The 20,567-nt window shown below is 36.8% G+C and overlaps 1 protein-coding gene across 2 annotated transcripts in view; it reads right to left on the bottom strand.

Moving 5' to 3' along the window:
- The window catches only part of LOC106669061 (rho GTPase-activating protein 7), a 275,493-nt gene that overhangs the window by 1,009 nt on the left and 253,917 nt on the right, over nt 1-20,567 (bottom strand). For both annotated transcript variants that reach the window (XM_024226362.1, XM_024226363.1), the window contains 9 exons: nt 15,169-15,311; nt 5,026-5,155; nt 4,532-4,962; nt 4,342-4,471; nt 4,196-4,286; nt 3,591-4,126; nt 3,200-3,519; nt 2,990-3,141; nt 1,173-1,448 (listed from right to left, as the gene is read on the bottom strand). In XM_024226362.1, the coding sequence (XP_024082130.1) occupies nt 1,173-1,448; nt 2,990-3,141; nt 3,200-3,519; nt 3,591-4,126; nt 4,196-4,286; nt 4,342-4,471; nt 4,532-4,962; nt 5,026-5,155; nt 15,169-15,311 (2,209 nt within the window). The remainder of the gene's footprint in view (nt 1-1,172; nt 1,449-2,989; nt 3,142-3,199; nt 3,520-3,590; nt 4,127-4,195; nt 4,287-4,341; nt 4,472-4,531; nt 4,963-5,025; nt 5,156-15,168; nt 15,312-20,567) is intronic.

The following is a 20,567-nucleotide window of genomic DNA, read 5'->3' as shown; positions in this document are numbered from 1 at the left end:
GAGATAAAAAAGTCAGTGTCATGAGCAGATTCGAACCCACGACCTTCGGCTTGATATGCCGCTACTCTACCACTTGTGCTATCGTGACTTCAATCCATTCCACCGACCATGATATTAATTGGTCAAGCGGACCACGAAAAACAGAGAATTTAAAAATACATTGGAGAACAAGTTAAAAGCAGCAGATATTAGACAAGTTTAAAAAAAACTTCTGAACTTACATATCATGCTGTAATGCTCAACTGCTCAACAGTAAAACCCCCCAGTTCTCTAAATCACTACAATGGGACTAAATCACTACACATGTGGTGGTTGATGAGATGTAGTCATTTGTGATGGTTGTGACATGTGGGAGGCACAATAAATATAATAATTGTTACACTCCACATTCCACAATGTATGTTTTTTTCAATTTTGTCAATCAGGAGATCAATTGAGGTACATCCCCATCACAATGATGGAAAAAGAAGAATGTACTGGTAAAATGAATGGTGATCTGAACAGACTGGTTTGTATCTCGACTTGGGTGGTGAAATGCACATAGTGCAGGGAATCTTGGATCATGCGTTCATACGTATTTTGGCTTCTTGTGTACTACACCTTAATTTGGGCAGGTTAACTACACACAATTCATCCTGCGATGTGGGACACCATAAATTTGAGGTTGACTTGGAAAGCAAAGAGCATTACAGTTAGGAGTTACTCGGGGAGTTGTGTAAACAGCCACTCTCCATCTGGGACTCAGCAACAGGACTCATGAAGCCAGAGCAAGAAAGAACTGCTGAATAAAGTCGACTGCCGAGGGCCCAGAGAGGTGCAGAAGAGAAACCCAGAAGGGTGCTGGAGATGAGTGAAAGCTGATATTGACGAGCTTCATTTGGTTTTCTTTTTGTTGTTATACTCATCCCAGATTTAGAGTTGCGGCTGAGTTGTCTTAATTGGTTAAAAATTTTGTTGTTTGTACTTGTTTTAAATATGGAATAGTGTTACAATAAATGTTGAAGAATATATCTCTCAGGTTTACTGACTTGTAAAACCCTACCTTCACCTACACAAAAAGTAGCTAAGTGCGTATGCTGAATATTCTCTTATTGCTTAGTGAAAAGCAAAAATAGAGTTGGCGGTGCGTCCTACTTACATTTCTTACAATAAAAAAAATAAAAAAGAATTACCTCAAGACACAATAATCTTTGGAAGGAATTGGAGGTATGCTTGAAGTAAGATACTGGAAGATTTCAGCATTGGGCTCTAGCCTCGTTACGACCCTCCATTTGATCAGCGTTGAGTCCCAGAGCTGTCGCTCGCGCAAAACCCTGTGGAGCAGCTCTGTTGGCGGGGCTTCGACATCTGTGCTCACCCTCCAGAGCCGTAAAGGATGGCCGTCGCCGACTTTTTTATACGATATGTCCACACCCATCCAGCTGCTAGAGTTCACCCAACCTCTACTCCTGTAACATAAAATTCCCTTTAATGCGTTGTTTCTGAGTTCACACTTACAATCGGCTTGTCTCTGAAAGTGTTTTTTAAATATTTTATTTTTTATATCTCATTCTAAACTTGCCGCATTGATTTTTTACGCTTAGGTCCACGAACGTCCAAATACCTATAAATTCATTAAAAATTTATGCCCATGAAATATGTTTTTTTGAAATGATCCTGTCACGTAAACAGTGTGTTTTTGTATTAAATTGTGTGAAACTTGCCGTATTGAATTTTGATACTGATCATCCCCTTTGACCTCCAGATACCTAAAATTTGACAAAAATAAACTCAATTTCTGATGGAAAAGTGTCTATTTACTGGGGCAAATATTGATTCTTGTCACATGAGATATTCTTTCAGGATCTGATTTTTCAGTTGTGTACCAGGACAATTTAATCACTTTTTTAAATAAAAACAATAAACAGTCAATAGATTATAAATAAATTATACATATAGAAAATACAAAGAAAGTATTTGACAGAGCTAAGAAGTAGAAGAAAAGAGTAAATAGCACTACAGAAAGAAAATATATAAAAGATGCAAACATTCAGAAATATTTATAGACATAAAACATTCATAAGTAACAGAAGAAAGCCATGAAACTAAAGTAGAAAAAGCCAGAAAAATAATGCTTAAAATAAAACGCAGTGCATAATAAAGTCTAACACAAAGCGTAAAAATGCGTTTTGTATAATTGAAACAAAAGGTATGTTTAATTAATATGCAAATACCTTTTGTTGTTCTATTATAAATCAATTTAGAAACAAGGATTTTTTAAAACTTAATAATTTTTTTTCCGCAATGTATCCTCTGTGTTTTATATACAGTTACTATCAAGAAAGCTAAAATGTTACTACAAAATTGGGTTGAACATAACCTTGTCCTGAATGGGTTTAAAATACTTATTGCATTCTCTTTGGATTTTTGTTTATTTTGTTTTTTTAAATTTAAATCAACTTGCCGTATCGAGGATCGCCGTGATGCCCTCTTCGACATAGCCCTACAATTGTGAGAAAGTGTTACGTACTTTGTGTTATCTTTGAGCAGAAGTTATATAAGTTATTATACAAAATAAGGAAAAAAGAGTGAAGAGTAAATTTATAATTAATTAAGTACAATGAAATGAGAGTACAAATTTAATAATGACACTGTCATAGTAAATCCCTTTCTATAACTATTTTCACATTCGCCTCAAAATGAATTAGTCAAGCCAATCAAAATCTTCTAGTGTACGATTGCTTAGAGGAGGGAGAAAATAATAAAAAGTATAAAGAACTTATACACATTTGCAAGGCCTACAAGTAGGCTTATTTCTCAACATAATTATTACATTTAAATGAATAACAATGAACTTGAAAACTTTATATGTATAAGGTGAATTTCGAAAAAGTAATTTTCCTGAAGAAAGTGTTATGGACAAATTCAATTTTTAGACTGAAAAAAGTATGCAATGATTTTATGATATGATTTCAATTATATTTTTAGTGAATATTGGTGGAATGCTTACTTTTCTCTAGCTTCCTTTAGAAGAGCAGTCTGACATGCATACAGATAACTTCTCCAATCTTGCTGAACCTCTACTCCCAGCTCTTCTAGGGCAGCAGGAACGCTTTCTTCCATGTAGCTGAAGTGGCATTGTGCCAATAATTCATCACAGACCTAAACAAATTAAAACGCTATAAAAGGAACAGTTATGACAAAGATAAATGTAACTTACATTAAATAATTCCTTATGATTTTTAATAAGAGCAAGAAGGCAATCGTGAGCTGCTTTATTATGGCCGAGCTGCCTAGGGTCAGGGACGCCATTATTTCTTCTTGGAGAGACTGAGGATGATCTGCTTGGCGGGGCTGTCCAATGGAACAAGGAAGGGGCAAGGCATACTGCTAGGTTGCTCGAGTTCATTTGGTTTGTTGGCGCATGAGCTGCAACATCGCTCAGGAATTGTAGCAGGTACTGGAGTGCTTCTCTGTGTTCATCGGGTAACAAAAGAAGTGCACATTGAACAGCCTCTATTCTTAAGGCCACAGGTACATCTGTATAAAGTTTCAATTAGAAACGTTACACTTCAATAATAGTTCAAATAAAAAATAAAAAACACAATTACGTTGGAAGATAGCTATAAAAGTTTCAGAGAGTTTATTCGTCAATAAAGCTTCAGGTAATTCCCGAAAATACTGCTTGACCATATCAGCAACATCGAAGGCCTGTTGACCTTCATAGCTGATTTCATCCCCTTGCGTTTCTGCCATTGACTTGAGTTTTTGTATTCTCGATTTGACTCCAGGCTTTCTGAAGAGGCCGACCTGGTCGAGGGCATTGTTGCGAAGCCAGGTGAGAGCCATCTGGATGCAGGTTGGCAGTGTTTGGCCACTCCTTTGCAGAGAGACGCAAAGAGGGATCCCGAAAACCGTCTTGTCTTTGTAGTCCGGGTTCTTCATTTTCCTCATGAACTTGGGCAGTTCCCAGTTCCAACCGGTTCTGTGAGTTGGGCAGTGCTTCTCCATTATCGACGTTAGCTTCAGCAGTGCCAGCTTTCTCAGAACCAGTAGTTGACCACTTGACATCGAATTCACCGTCTGGCCGATGTACGACTGAGGTCTGACTGTCGTTCTTTGGAAACTATGCCACCTCAACACACCCCTAAAAACAAATCATACAAATAATTGTCTGTTTCAATTTAAATATATTTTATAAATATCAAATTCTTACTTATTTCGCCCTGTGGTGTCACTGTCACTGTCTATTACTATACTACTACTTTCGGGGCTCTCAGCTTCATTTTCTTTGAATATAGTAATTTCTAACGGAAAAAAAATTAGAATGATCAAAAAACCAAATTTAATTTAAATAATTACCAGGAGGTCGTCTAAATGGCCTGGACCTAAAAGTATTACTATCTGGTGTGCTTGTGAGGCTCGTACTTCTTGAAGAAGGGGATAATCTCTCTCTATAACTTCCTCCTCGATGACTATCAAAATCCAAAACCTATTAAAAGGAATATACAATTAAAACAATTTTTTAAATATTGGCACTGATTGTAAATACCTTTGTGTGATTGCTGTTGGCATCTTTGTAGTAATGTTGCCTCCAGGGTACTTCTGAATCGGAAAGTGCTCCACTGTCTGTGTCAGGCCTTGTGAGAAGATGCCTTGAAGATCCTCTTTCGGCCATCGGGCTATCTGGCGGAGACACATCGACGCAGTTCATGTCCCGCATACGCCTTTCCATGGATGCCATGTCAACCACCTGTGGACCGCTGATGGTGACATCTCTTATCGGCCTTTTTCTCCTTCTCGATTTGAGGCTCTCGACTCGTCTTAGGAATGCCTTGGCTCCGTCTCTAAGTCTCTCGCTCCCACTGCGTCTGAACTTAGCAGCAAGAAGTTCGCTGTCCGGACTCAAAGCCCCTGGAGGCAAGCTGCCAAATCGTATAACCGGAATTTCTTTTCCTGCTTGCTTGTTCTCGGCTTCTTTACCTTTAATAAAATATTATTAATATTGAGAGTTTAAAATATTAAAATGGGGTTTAAATTTCTTACTGGCTGCTTGAAGGGCTTGCAGTTTTTGCGGGGTAACTTCAGTGACTCTAGACCATCTTCTGATCTCAGGTTGAAAAGTCCAGTTCTCGCTAAGAGCACACTGGTCCTCTTCATCTGAGTCATCCGCTCTCTTTAAAAAAAAAAAAAAAAAGAAGAAGCTTTTTTTAGTCCTTATAAATTTTCTTTATAAAACAACAAAAATTCAAGAGCGCGAAAGAATCTCATAGATGACAAAATAATTTCAAAAAATCTGGATTAACGTATTTGCTAAATTGGGTCAGGATGAATAAAACAGAAACCGTTTTCACAAGTGAGGAGGAGGGATATTAACGAGTCCTTCTAAAGGTTCTTCTCCTTTTTGGTCTGTGTCGCCCTGTTTGGAAGTGGTATCTTGCATCACGTTTATATAACACATTAACGCACTTTTGTGCTTTTGCTCTTCTGCCTTCGGTCGAATAAAATTGATCGAGTTGATTTTCACACTGATGGTTTTTTTCTTTCAAAAACATACAATGTGTATAAATTAGAAAGTACCTAAAAGAAAAAATTGTAAGATATTTTGAAACAAGGAATACAAGTTGTTCGTTTTTAAAAGATCCAAAATGTATAGCGGACGGATTACGGATTATGTTAAAGGTTTAGTTGTGAAATGGTAAACAAAAATTAGATAGACGTCGAGCTGAGAGGTCGTACATCACGAACTTTCCATAAGCCAGGATCATGGATGACAAATGCAGAACTGAGAACGGACATCTTGAAAAGTAGGATTTTATAAGGCCTTGTTTTGATATTACACTGATACTTATAAATAAAACGGAAAGTAAATCCTCTTTAGCATATTGACATTATTCAGAATCATTTCACTAATGTGAAGAAGAGAATGTATTCCCAGGAGGGGATGCCTCGAGGGATTACAGGGATAAAGGACATTTCAGCCACGGTGGGTTATGATTTTTGCAGAAGACCGTGATTATACAACATCTGTATCTGAAAGAAGGATTTCTTATTATAGGAGAAGCTGAGATCGCGTCTCTTCGAGTGGAAACAATTTTAGTGGCCTATAAAGGAGTCGAGAGTTCCTTTTTAACATCCCAGCATTCGGCCAGCAACAAATTGTTTATAGCCTCTATCCCCAGAGCCGATCTACGTGTCTTTAAAAGGAGAATGGGATAAACTACTACTTTAAAAGATAGTTCTTACAGTTCGTTGTTTTCGAACGAACCGGATTTCAAGCATTAAACGCTCATCATCAGGTTGAAGGAGTTACAAATTATAGGGTATTACAATTCATGCCAACAGAGTTTGTACCAGTGAAACAAAAAAACTACTTTTTAAGTATATTTCCATATATAGATATTTATTTATAATTAATTAATCTTTATGTAAGGTATTGGTTGGAATGAAAAAGCCAGTGTCACGAGCGGGATTCGAACCCACGACCTTCGGCTAAAACGCCTCTACCACTTGAGCTATCGTGACTTCGATCCACTCGGATACCAACTCCCCATCAAAACCCAACCTTTCGAATTTTCCCCCCTTTTTGCCATTTTTCAAATATCGTGTAATCAGGATTCGATTTTCGGCGACATATGAAGTGGCCAAAGGGAGGTGTTAGTGAAGTTATACTTCGTTTTATTAAAGATGAGCTGTATCGACCTGCTGTTGAACAACTTGGAAAAAAGGATCTTCTGTTGTGACCTCATCGAAGATCCTTTTTACTTAATAAATCCATTATATTTCGGGGTTCGATTGACCAAATTACTTCACTGACCCGTGGCCACTTCAAGTCTGCGAGAATCGAGTTGGTATGGGGAGTTGGTATCCGAGTGGATCGAAGTCACGATAGCTCAAGTGGTACAGGCGTTTTAGCCGAAGGCCGTGGGTTCGAATCCCGCTCGTGACACTAACTTTTTCATTTCAACCTAAACCTTACATAAAAAGATTAAGTAATTGAAAGAAGTAATTTACCAATATACCACTATATACCACTAAATATAATGGATTTAATAAGTAAAACGAAGTATATCTTCACTAAAACTCTCCGTAGTCATTTCGTATGTCGCTGAGAATCGAATCCTGAATTCACGGCATTTGAAAAATGGCAAAAAGGAGGGAAAATTCGAAAGGCCATAGGTTGAGATGGGGAGTTGATGTCCGAGTGGATCGAAGTCACAATAGGTGAAGTGGTTGGAGCAGCGGCGTCCGAGCCGAAGGTCGTGGGTTCGAATACCGCTCATAACACTGGCTTTTTCATTTCAAACAATACCTTACATAAAGATTAATTAATTGAAAGAAGTTGTTTGGTCAATCGGACAACGGAATATAATGGATTTATTTTTATTTTCTCTGGCCGCTGGTAAAATAATCCATCCAGCCGAAAGGTGTTTAATCAATCAATAGTATAAATAATATAATGAATCAGTAGTTCATAATCATTAACCATTGGTTATTTAACAAAAAATTAATCCGGAAGAGGCTCTGTTCAGAACGGAAGTGTAAACTATGTGAAATCGGTTAGCCTAGCAGATGCAATTAATAAGGACAAAGGGCGAGTCGGGAGGATAATTAAACCTGTGGATTATTCGGAGCGAGGGAATCCCGAACAATCGAGACCCCATTTTCAAAGGTGGCAAGGCCTAGGGGCCCATCTATCCATTACTACTCCGATAACCCTGATCAGAAGTGGGCCGAAGCCCGGTCGAAAACCCACATCAGCCGAAAGCTTTATCTCGCACGTTTCTTCGAGTTTCTTCGACTCCCGTGACCGGTCAAGGATGTTCGACACAGGACCCATTGTCTTCGGGGTCCCCTTCATCGGTGTACGAATTCAACGCCCAATCAATCTCAACACGTCGAAAACAATGGCCCATCTAACATTAGTGTCATCGCGATATATTTATTGGGCCGTTCACTATTCGTGGCCGACATCACTGCGGATTCCGTTCTACGAGGTACATCAATCATCAAACCGTGAGGTCAACAGAATATAGATTGTCACGGTTGGTTAGTTGGCCCGCGAACCGATGAAAATGCCAGACGTCACTCGTCATTGGAAGTCACAGCCTGACAACTAACAAACAAGAAACCAGGCGGACCCAAATATTCTCAGTGATTACTTGACACAACTATTTCTAATATAGAACACCATTATTGAATTTCATTCAAAACTCACACGTATACCATGCTACTTTTGCCATGGAAATCTGCTGGCACTAGTAATTTTATCAGGTGCCACAGTTTCTATAATGACGGCGATGGGTGTTTCTGATTTTCTGCGATATAAAGGTGTCGAGGCAATGAGCTACCTAATGCTTTATTTTGGCTGACTATGTAGCACGCTTTAGTCTAATTACGTCGTGCAGTTTCAAGTTGTTAATTTTCAAGTCAACCATCAAATTTACACACAGTTTACATGTTTGAGTGTTTAAAAACACAAGTGGCAAAGTTTGACAATAAAAAGGAACCACTTTAGTTTCACTTTGCTTTCGACATTCTTCATCATTCTTAAGGAATAAAAACGTTGACGATTTAGAGATAACAATGACAATGATTTTGTTGACATTCAGTTCATTTACAGGTTCTTTTCAGATGGCCCGGCTGAATTTCTCTTGAACCAATGACGCTATCATAAGAACAAAAATACGCGTTTAATATTTTTTAGTCTAGTTTGAAATTTTTATCTTTTTTGGAGAAAAATTGTACAGGGTACCTCAGGTTCAACTCCAAAATTTCAATTACGATCTTAAACATCCTGATAGATAATTTTAAAGGAATTTTTGCGCTGAAAAACAATGGTGCAATTGGTTTTTAAATTGGTCAAAAAATGACTTGGCAAAAAGAAACCGGCAGCTTAAATAAATTAATTCGACAAGGAGCTGAATATTTTACTGTATGTTCGTGAAAATCCGAATTCCTCTTTCCGAAATGTTGCAAGGGTTTTAGGTTTTTCAAAAAATAAAATTAGAGGTGTGCTCTGGACTTACAATTTGAAGCCTTATCGCTCTCATTTTGTCCAGGGATTTCGGGATTTTTATTTTTTATTTTTATGAGGGTTCGCAACAGCAGAGGTTATATCAACCCTCGGGGTGCCGGTGTTTTTGAAAAAAGCCCATTTGTAAGTATGTCGGGTTCGAATGCAGGGCCGCTGGATTCGAATAAATAGCAAACCAAATGACTGTTTTTCTCCAAACTTTTTGCCGCTTTGTCATTTTTTGACCAATTTAAGATTCGTCTTTACCATTGCTTTCAGCGTAAAACATCCTTTAAAATGATATGTCAGGATTTATAGGGTCGTATGTGAAGTTTTGAAGTTGAACTGGGCCTGAGGTACCCTGTATAATTTTTCTTCCCAAAAAAATATGGCGAGTTCTCCTCTATTCATTGACAGTCTCCGGTCCGTGCGTTCTCGCTGTAGATCTGTCAGAATCATGTCATTTAGCCTGTTTCTTTTTTACCTTCTTATGGTATATATAATATCCACCAGCTTCCTCTGAGCACGGCAGAGAAGGTGACCTTACTGTCTCGAACTTTCTGAGCTTTCTCGGATATCTATTAAAACGGCCATAAAAATCTGAGTTACGGCTGGGCTCGACCAAGGTGGTAGATAAAAGAACGTTGTCTAACGCCGTTTCGGCAAGTCTAATTTGCAAATAAAACCATACCCGGTGATTTATGTTCGGGAGTGCTAAAAGCTACAATTATACACGAGGGGATGATTCACGGCCACGGCTGACAGCGGGACATATGAGCTTTTCAAGCTCCTCATTTGTTTACATCTCTACTAATTGATGAAGGATAAACCGTCCCTAATAATTTAACACTCGGTTATTTCAATTGAACTATTTTTCTGTGTGTTTTCAACGGTAGATAGATTTCGGACGTTAGGCGAGTGGGATATCGAACAGAACTGGGCCAAATGGTGATAACGATGCTAATTTTACAGTCAGACTATTTTCTATAGCAGAAAGAACTTTAGTTAATATGAAACTTAAAAGGAAACAACTTTAAATAGATTTAATTATGTAGTACTCCAAAAAACCATAAACTATATAAGACATTAATTTTAACAATTTAAGTTTTTAAAGAACCCCTCTTTGATACGTTGTGCAAATATTTAAGCTCCACCTCTTACTTGATGTTTGTCCAGTACTTTTTATATCCTGCCTTTTCATTGATCTATTAATGTGAAATAAATAAAAGAATAGTCAGAGACCTCTACAGAGACAAAATATACGCCTAGAACTTATCGTTTTAACACAAAAAACAAGTATATTAGATTTAAATCGGCCAGTATTTTTTCCAAGCGATGTTCGACTTATCTTTTCGTTTTGTAGGATTGTTGGAATGTGTCCAACCCTCTGGATAAATGGCTTGTGTTAAGCCAAGCAACGGCTTTTGTTGTCAATACATCTTTCGTGATTAATAACTTAATAATTTATGTGAAAATTAAGTTCTCACTGCTCACCCGAGTTCTGAATGTCTGTCTTTATATATCTGTCGTTTTTAGCTGTCCGTAAACAATTCGGTCTCTCACTCTCTCCGTATATACCATGCCTCTCTATTTCTTTCATATTATCTTCTCTCTCCCTCACTCTTTCACTTTCACAATTGCTCTCCATCTCGTTCTCTCTCTCTCTCTCTCTCTCTCTCTCTCTCTCTCTCTCTCTCTCTCTCTTATGTATCTCCAAACATATATTCTTTATTTCGATTTGCATTATTTATATCTTTATCTCTGTGCATTTATGGCATTATATGGTTTCTTTTCCTTTCCTTTAACCCTCTTTATCCCTTTTCTCTTTCCTCTTATTTTCCCTTTTTTCTCTCTCTGCTATGCACATATATCCAAGAAAAAAAATCTTTATTTTGATTTGCATTATTTATATCTTTATCTCTGTGCATTTATAGTATTAGATGGTTTCTTTCCTTTTAACCTTTTTTTTCTCTTTGCTTTTTATTTTTATTTTTCCTCTCTCTTTGTCTTTCCGATCATTTTCTTTCACACGCACGCACACACACATTTTCTCTCTCTCTCTCTCTCTCTATATATCGTTTTGGAGGGTTTCTCTTTCTCACTCTCTCTTCTTTGATTAACGTATAAACATAAACACTCTCTCTCACATTCACACTAACAGACATTATTTCTCCCAGTCATTCTCTCTTTCCTTTTTTTCTTTCACTCTCTTTTTTTTCTACATCATGTATACACTATACTTGTAGCTCATTTTGCGACCGTGGAAACATGCAAATTTGTCTCGTTTCTTCTTTTACAAAACCAAATATTTCTCAGTATTTTAGTTTCTATCGATGCTTGTCGACAATAAATCTGCGGTTGCAATGACGATTGAATTAAGGCGAAAATTGCGAAAATCGAGGCGTAAATTTTAAAAATTAAAAAAACCACTTTAGGAAGAAAATTTTTATACGCTGTTTGATTTTGGGATAACATTTTTTAACTTTTAAATTTCAATTTCCCGAGTGGTACGATTTTTAAACTTTACCCACTTTTCACTGAAACCATTCTTTTTATGTAAGGACTGGGTTGAGATGAAAAAGTTAGTATCACGAGCGGGATTCGAACCCATGACCTTCGGCTAAATACCCCGCTGCTCTACCACTTGAGCTATCGTGATTTCACGAAGCCGAAGGTCGTGGGTTCGAATCCCACCGTGACGTTTACTTTTTCATCTCAACGAAGACCTTACATAAAAAGAATAATTAATTGGAATACGCAATTTGGTCAATTAGACCACTAAACATAAATGGAATAGTTAGTTCTATTGAATTTATGAAGGTTTTGTATTAAGAAGAAACAGGACCTGCACGCGTGTATGCATTTTATCCTGATTGAGATGGTTTGTTTGAACGTGTGGGATTGTGTGATTCAGTGCCCTTGTCAGATGAATCTAAAGGTATTATTCGACTAATCTAGTTTTCTTGCGGTTTTCGTTGCCAGCAACGCCTTCGCCTTTCAAAACGATTTTGTCGGGTATTCAATAGGTTGAAAGCTGCACACGACACTGCTAAACGAGGCTGTCAAATATATTTTGCCTGTTTTTAGTTTTGGATTGTACTCAGCCCAGTGGAATCGGGGACTCGTTTTTGTAATATTTTTCTTTTCTTTTTCCTTTGTGTGCGTGTGTCACGCTGCGTGCGGGTTTTTTGTCGAATGGGCGCTCTGTTTGCTGATTCATGTCGACGGATTCAGTAGTTTTTACACCGGCGCGTTCGAAAACGAGCGATCAAAGCTTGCTAACTCAAGTCAAAACACCCACACAGGTCGTTGATCGTAAATTTATTTAACCTCTTTAACAAGCATCCATGAGTTCGGAGCCCTCTTATAAATCGAGATTTGGTCCGGAGAGGTCGGCAGATGTGCCTCGTATAACTCCGATATCCATTGGGCATAAAACGTAAAACATAAATAAACTCAATGTGAACATTTCGTAAGTCCCAAGCGGAAAACGAGTTGAAAGTGAATTGAAGCAAAATGCCACCAGGGCAATGAAAAAGTTACCAATTAAGAAGGAGGAGAAATGTTAAAGACACTCTTGTAAAGTGGCGATTGAGCAATTTTTAAAAGGCGAGCTTCAAAACCTCGCCAGGAGCCAATAAATAAAATAAACAAACCTGAATATTCATCAGGCGGTATTTCACGGGCTATCTCCCCGATAACAGTCGATTCGGTGCAGTCGGTTTTTAGGAAGGGTGGGTCAACGCACCCTAAGTAGAACGGCTGCTTATTATTTTGCAAAGATCCGTCCGTCATAGAGCAGAATGCCTTCCGGCCTGTAAATAAGCGTCCCGGATTCCAATAATAAGCCCAGAAAAGAAACCGTAGCGGGACCCGGGATCTCGGATGTCGGAAACACTTCCAAAGGTGCTACAATAAGATCCGTCCTGTCACTTCTAATATCGTCAAAAGAAACTGGAACACTTCTTTAATAAAAACCTCTGCCCTACGTTGTTTTCACTTCTTTCGAGTTATATTTACAGTTCCTCAGTTAGCGTCAAAGGGGGAAATTATTGCTGACACGATCCTTTGAAGGTTCACTACGAAAAAATGAAATGTAGATAAATAACGGATATTTGATACCACTTTGAACCATCAGGTATTATAAAAAATAATTAAGTTCAAAATACTACAATGTAACTGGTATATAAATGTTCAGATTTAACATGGTGAAAGAGAACATTTTTCTTGAGATTTGGGAGGTGGTGAACCTATAGTTGGTTTTATTCAAGTCATCTTGGTCTGCCTAGTTTTGCTGTTTTTATTTTTTTCCTGTGTATATAAGAAGTTAACATCCATTAAATATGTATAATTAATGTCGTTCTTGCAGACAAATTTTAATATTAACTTTACCAATGGGTGTTTTCTCACTCTTGTTTTTAATTTTGTATGTATTACCTTGTTGTTACATGTTACCTACTTGAAGATAGTTGTAATGCATTACAAATTAAAAAAAAAACTTACAGAAATAGGGGATTTATTTTTATTTAATAAAATAACAGTAAATTGGATTGTATGATATATAAAAATGTGGCGTTTCTCGCCTAAACAAAATCCTTCTTTATATTCGTTATTTTATATACCAAAAAACACTTTCACGATCTATAAAAAGCTTCAACTCACCTCACATACAGAAATCAGGGTTACCTACAGTGTTACCCGAACATGAGAGGATGGACAAACAGTGTTGCATGTGTATCGACAGATCCGAGATATTTAAACAAAAGATCGTAATTAAAAAAAAGATAAATGAGAGATAGAGAAAGAGAAAGAATGAGATAGTGAGTGACTGAGAGAAAGAGAGAGAGAGAGAGAGAGAGAGAGAGAGAGAGAGAGAGAGAGAGAGAGAGAGAGAGAGAGAGAGAGAGAGAGAGAGTGCATATGGAGATACGAAATGTGAATAAGATTTAGTTAGGGTAAGTGCAAGGAATGAGATAAAAGAAAGCATTGCCTATACTTAATCAATTTTAATAACCCTCAATACCATTTTGACAGACATAGGAACGGAATTAGAGAAACAGAGACAGAGGAGGAAGAGGGAAAAATACAAGTAGTGAAATGAAGGATAAGACAGAGAAGATAATAAGAAATTAATAAAAAAATCATTATAGGGAGGGAGAGGGAAAGAAAGCGAGATACACAAGATAGATTCTTCTCAATTTCCTTATCTGAATCTTTCTCCCCTTCTTGCAACTCTTTCTCTTTCTCTTTCACTCAGAGAGAATACACGGTAGAAGAGGAAGATAGACACAGATAGAAAAAGGTATAGATATGTAGAAACAGATAAATAGATATATTGAGAGAGGGAGGGATGAGCGAGAGAGAGAGAGAGAGAGAGAGAGAGAGAGAGAGAGTGAGAGAGAGGGAAAGAAGGGAAAAGCGAAAGAGTTGTAAGAATAGGAGAAAGGTTCAGTTTAGGAAATGGAGAGGAATGTAGTATCTATCTATGTATCTTGTTTATTTTTCTTTTTTTCTTTCTTTCTTTCTTTCTTTCTTTCTCTCTCTCTCTCTCTCTCTCTCTCTTTCTCTTTCTCTCTTTCTCTCCCTCTCGCTCCATCTCATTAAAAGGTCATTCAAATTGATTAAGAAGGGGCTTTGCTTTTTTACTTACTCTAGGTCTTCCTCAACGTTCTTCTCTTTATATCTACTATAGAGCAAAAATAATTACGAAATAAAAGAATAGGAAAGTGTTTTATATGTAAGAGGCAAGGAAAGTGTTTGAGAAACAAAAGTAAAAGATGGAGAGAAAAAGAGAGGGAGATTAGGAGAAAAAGAGATAGGGAGACAAGGAGAGAGAGAGAGAGGGAGAGAGAGAGGGAGAGAGGGAGAGAGAGGGAGAGAGAGGGAGAGAGAGAGATAGAGAGGGAGGGAGGGAGAGAGAGAGAGAAGGGGAGAGAGAGAGAAGGAGAGAGAGAAAGAAGGAGAGAGAGAGATATTGTGAAGATCCTATTATTTAGCAATAAATACAATAACTAGATTATAAAAGTAAATACTGATATAAGTGAACTGGAGGAAGGATCCAAGGAAAAACCGCCTACCAGTTACGCCATTTTTCCCAAATTAAAATCATCAGTTAATTTCGAGTTGTTTTTAAATAATTTCGAATAAATAATTTTAAATTTGATCAGGCTTACAGCTTGTTTCGCTGGGGCGTCCAGTTTCATGTTGGCGCAGCGGTTCAGAGCCTGAAGCCTCCTGAAGAGCGACTGGAGCGAGTCGGGGTCGAGGAACGGGTGGTCCTTTTGAACACCGTTCACGTCGATCGGGAACTGGAGATCTGGAAATGAAAGAAAGAAAAAAAAATTAAAAACTTCAACCAAGTTCAACAACGTGAATAAGGTTTAGTGCATGTGTATTAGTTTATTGGATATCGGATAAAATATTGTAATTATTGTAATTTTTTCAATATTAATATAATATTAATTATTTGAATATAAGTTATTCGGATTAAAGAGAGTCGAAAGAAACAGCCTTGTTTTATTTTATTCATTTATTTCATTCTCCTTCCAGATTTCACATCTTCTTAGGTGTTGACAGCCTTCTTGATACTCCTCGTGTCCACATAATACCATAAATATTCCATAATGCCTGACTGTCCGAACAACTTTATTACAATCCTTCACTGATTTACGATGTTGAAACTTAACCGGGCTTAGAATGTTTGGGCCCATTATCTCGTTGAATAAAATTAAGTCCGGTTAATTTCATTCGCGTTTGGAACAGAATCCGAAAAAGCCGCGTACTTTACGTTCAATATTGCTAACATTAATAGCATCAAGGAATTTAGGATATTATTTTTACCTCTGGTTTTGTTTGTTGTATCCAAATCGAATCGGTCAGCGATGACAGCCGTTAAACCCAAATTGATCGGTCCGCACACCCTCGCTATATCCCGATGTCCGTCAAATAAAGCAATAATACGGAAAATCTGACCAAAGATTGATTTCATATTACTTACTATCAACGGGCTTGTTTAAAAATGTATTTCCAATCAAACTATATTCGACTGAGTAAAAAAGTCCCAAATAAAGTAAAAATTTTAAATTGGAATATATTAGAAAGTTAAAAGAATTGATCTTTTGCTGAATGAGAGAGATATTTTTTAAGGGAGCACAGATGACAAGTTTTATCGGACCGGAATATGTAATTTTATTATTATTTATGTGTTTATATTTTGTTCATAATCCCATGCTGCTTTATGACCTGAGGACGTTCGTCGTGTTCCGGTTGAAAAGAGAATTTCATCGAAATTCTCGAAATCTGAAGGGCGTATCTCTGAATTCTTTGTCCCCGGTTGATTTTTTCGTCCCAGACGACGAGTCTGGGCGGATCCCGCGACTCTCCGCATCTATTTGAATCGAGTTATGGAGAAGTCCAGGACCTGCTCCCACTTTCTTGGACGAGTAGGACGTGTGCCTTCTTCGAACGGGACGATAAATCTTCAAAGAATAAAACATCATCGCTCAAAACTGGTCAGCCATTTTCTAAAGAAACTTCTGAAAAAAAAAAAAAAAAAAAAAAACAAGTCTGCTTACACGATGCACACCAGCAGAAAACCTACAGAAGCAATCACATGACAGGACAGTATAAATTTTTGGATTTAGAAAAATATCTGATCGTCACAATGCTCAAAAATATAAATATTGCAAAAATGCTGACAAATTTCCCTTTATTTATTAATGCTTGTAGTTAAGTTTATTAAAAATTTAAACACTAACGGATTTGTTAACTACCGAAAAAACCAATCAAGTGAGTAAAGAGTACATATTTTAATTCATTTTATTGAACTTTCCTCCTATAAATTATTATTATTGTTGTTCCTTAAACTTGTTTTAATTTGTTTAAACTTGTTTCTTAGTTTTTATTTAAAATTTTCTAAAGAGGTTTTTTGTCAATTGCCCCAGGATGGAAAGGGCGACGACCAATCACGCGATATTTGTAAAAGGCAACATAAAATGTTGAATACATTTTCTTCTTAAATTTCACAGCAAGAAAAAACGCTTTGAACCGATTTAAAATATTCGACAAGAAAATAAATGGAAAAATTAATTGAACGATTATAAGGAAAAACGTTTTGAGTGAGGTCAGTCTAAAAATTGGTCGAAAATTTTCAAGTTTATTATTGTATATATGGAAGACTCCAATGAAGCACGATATAAAAGGTGTACTGGGAAATTCAATATTTCAGATTTTCATGTCATTTGTCAATGTTAGGCTTGAGGTCATATCCATAACCAACCGCCTTTCTTTACGGTTGACTCTGAATAAAGTCCGTATTTAATATTGGTTCTAAAAGATACCCGAGTTTCTTTAAGCTTTGAAGTTCATTTCTGACGTAACAAATAGTTTATCTATTTGTTTATAGTTCCTGGGTCCCAGATAATTTGTAACTGCGAGACCTATCGATTGAGCCTGATTTATGTCCAAACCTTAGAAAGTGCATTCTCCTTTAGGAATTTGAGAACTTTCCTAAGCTGCTCTTCACTAATTTCTCTACGTCTTGGTTTCTGTCCCAGCTTTAAATTTTTTTCTTGAGATAACCTTTGAATTGGCAAAATTATCAGATGGATTGGACGACCGTCCACGATTTCTACACGCAGACAAATTTATTACTTCCATTGTTTCAAATCCATTTTAATCTAGTGTGTGTTGTCTTTAATCCCTAACTTATTGGGTTGTCCGGAAAATAATGCAGGATTTTGGTATTAAACAAAAAAAAAGAAACTAGTTACTTTAAAGCAATGTTCTTTAATCAAAATAATTTCCCATACTCTCAATACATTTCTCCCAACGTGTTGGTAACTTATTAATTCCGTCTGAGTAGAATTCAGAATTTTTAGAATTGATAAAGTCAATAAATGCATTTTCCAGTTCCGTTTGATTTTTGAATATTATGTGTTGTAAGTAGTGGTCCAGGTGTCTAAAAAAATGGTAGTCAGTAGGCGAGAGGTCCGGAGAGTAGGGTGGGTGAGGCAAAGTTTCATAGCCAAGCTCCAATAATTTTTGTGACGTTACACGTGACACATGTGGTCGAGCGTTGTCATGCAACAAAATGGGCCCTTTCCGATTGACCAAAGAGGGCTTCATTACTGCCAATTTCTGATGCATGGTATTAATTTGGTTACAGTATGATTCAGCATTGATGGTTTCGCCAGGATTTAAGAAGCTGTAGTGTATTAAACCAAATGAAGCCCACCATACCGTAACCATTACCTTTTTTTGATGAGTTGGGGGCTTTGGAAAATGTATTGGAGCTTCTCCTTTGTCGAGCCACTGTCCAGAACGTCTAGTGTTATCGTAGAGAATCCACTTTTCGTCACATGTAACAATTCTGGCCAGAAATGGGTCATTTTTGTTTCGACAAAGAAGTGATGCACAAACATCAAAGCGCTGATTTTTTTGGCGATCGTTTAATGAGTGTGGAACCCAATTTTCGAGTTTTTTCACTTTTCCAATCGCCTTGAGGTGGTCAGCAAGTTCTCGAACAGTTGTTTTGGGGTTTTCTTCCACCACTGATCGCAGAACATCATCATTAAGAGAGGAAGGCCTTCCACGACCTTCTTCATCTTCAAGGCTGAAATCTCCCTCCCGAAATTTTTTAAACCACCTTTGCACAGTGCACTCATTAACACAACCCTCGCCCCAGACTTGGTTAATGTTTCTAGCCGTTTGGGCTCCGCTTCGGCCGAGTTTAAACTCGTAAAAGAAAATCGTACGAAATTCTCGCTTTGACATTATAAGGATGACTGAATTATTTCCAAGTAGCGGAATGCTACAGAGGTAAACAAACAATATCATTTGGAAGAGGATTAATAAGTGTTGACATTCATACAAATGAGTAATCCTGTAAACGTAAACAGAATATTTTATATAGATTTTTTTTAATGAAAACTTAAAATCCTGCATTATTTTCCGGACAACCCGATATTTGGTTCTAGGTTCAGCATGCCTTGTTCATAAATTTCTCGAAAGTTTAAAAATCCTAGCAAAGATAAATGCAATTAAAGCGTTTTTGTAACGATATTAGGACAAACAAAAAATTTGATTTTTCTTTCTCTAATTTTTGAATTTTCTTAGAAATCAATATCTTGGAAGTTTAAAAATCCTCGCAAAAATAACTGCGATTAAAACTTTTTCTAACAATATCAGGATTTACAAAATATTTGATTCTTTTCTCCTTTAATTGTTAAATTATCTTAGAAATGGATATCATGAAAGTTTAAAGATCCTCGCAACGATAAATACTATTAAAGCGGTTTTGTAACGATATTAGGACATAGAAAAAATTTGATTTTCTTCTTCTCTAATTTTTTAATTTTCTTAGAAATGAATAACCTGAAAGTTTAAAGATCTTCGTACAGATAACTGCGATTAAAAGGTTTTTGTAACGATTTAGGACATACAAAAAAATTGATTTTTTCTTCTCTAATTGTTAGATTTTCTTAGAAATGAATTTCTTCAAAGTTTTAAGATCCTCGCAAAGATAAATGTGATTAAACCGCCTTTGTAACGATATTAGACTTACAAAAGATTGGATTCTTTACTAATTTTTAAATTTTCTTAGAAATGGATAACTTGATCCTTTTAAGAACTCGCAAAAATCAATGCGATTATAACGTTTTTTGTAACTTACGTTAGAATATACAAAAGATTAGCTTGTTTTCTTCTCTTCTTGTTTAACTTTACTTAGAAATAGATATCTTGATCCTTTGAAACCTCCTCACTAATAAAATAGTGCTGCTAATAATACACTAATAAAAACTGCTCATTCACTTTGTTCCTGCCACACGGGGTCATTTATTTATTTATTACTCTTCACTGATAATGAGATTTTTTTAAAAATATACATTAGGACTTTCAACAGATTTTAGACTTATCTTCTCACATTTGAAAATTTTCTTATAAATGGATATCTAGAAGCTTTAAATTTTTTCTTGAGGTAGCCCTGAAATTGGCAAAAGTGGTCAAATAGATTGGACGTCCGTCCTCATTTCTACACGCAGATTGTAAAAAGGTACTTCCATTCTTTCAAAGCCATTTTAATCCAGTGAGTGATTTCCTTAATCCCTAACTTATTCAGTTCTAGGTTCAGCATGCCTCATTGCCTTGGGTGTGATTGCTGAACCTTATTTCGAACTTTCAATTAACCAATCTTTATGTATGGTATTGGTTGAAATAAAAAAGCTAGTGTCGCGAACGGGATTCGAACCCACGATTTTCGGCTAAATACGCAGCTGCTCTACCACTTCAGCTGTCGTGACTTCGATCCACTCGGACACCAACTTCACATCTCAAGCTACCTTTCGAATTTTCCCCCCTTCTTTCGAACTTTGGCTCGCCTGCTCGTTCACTTTAATCCTGCTACAAGGGGACATTTATTTATTTATTACTCCGTACCAGGCAATACTAGACCAATTTGGGTATAAATTAGGAAGTGATGTTCTTATCTGAGAGTGTACGTCCATACTATTTTCAGCATTTTGATCAATATGAATTTTAGCTTGAAGCAGGATGTCATGTACGCTCTGGAGTA

This window comes from Cimex lectularius, unplaced genomic scaffold (assembly GCF_000648675.2).
Source record: "Cimex lectularius strain Harlan isolate CLEC.00 unplaced genomic scaffold, Clec_2.1 scaffold171, whole genome shotgun sequence".
Taxonomy (NCBI): Eukaryota; Metazoa; Arthropoda; class Insecta; order Hemiptera; family Cimicidae; genus Cimex; species Cimex lectularius.
This window is presented reverse-complemented; position numbering and strand designations above follow the sequence as displayed.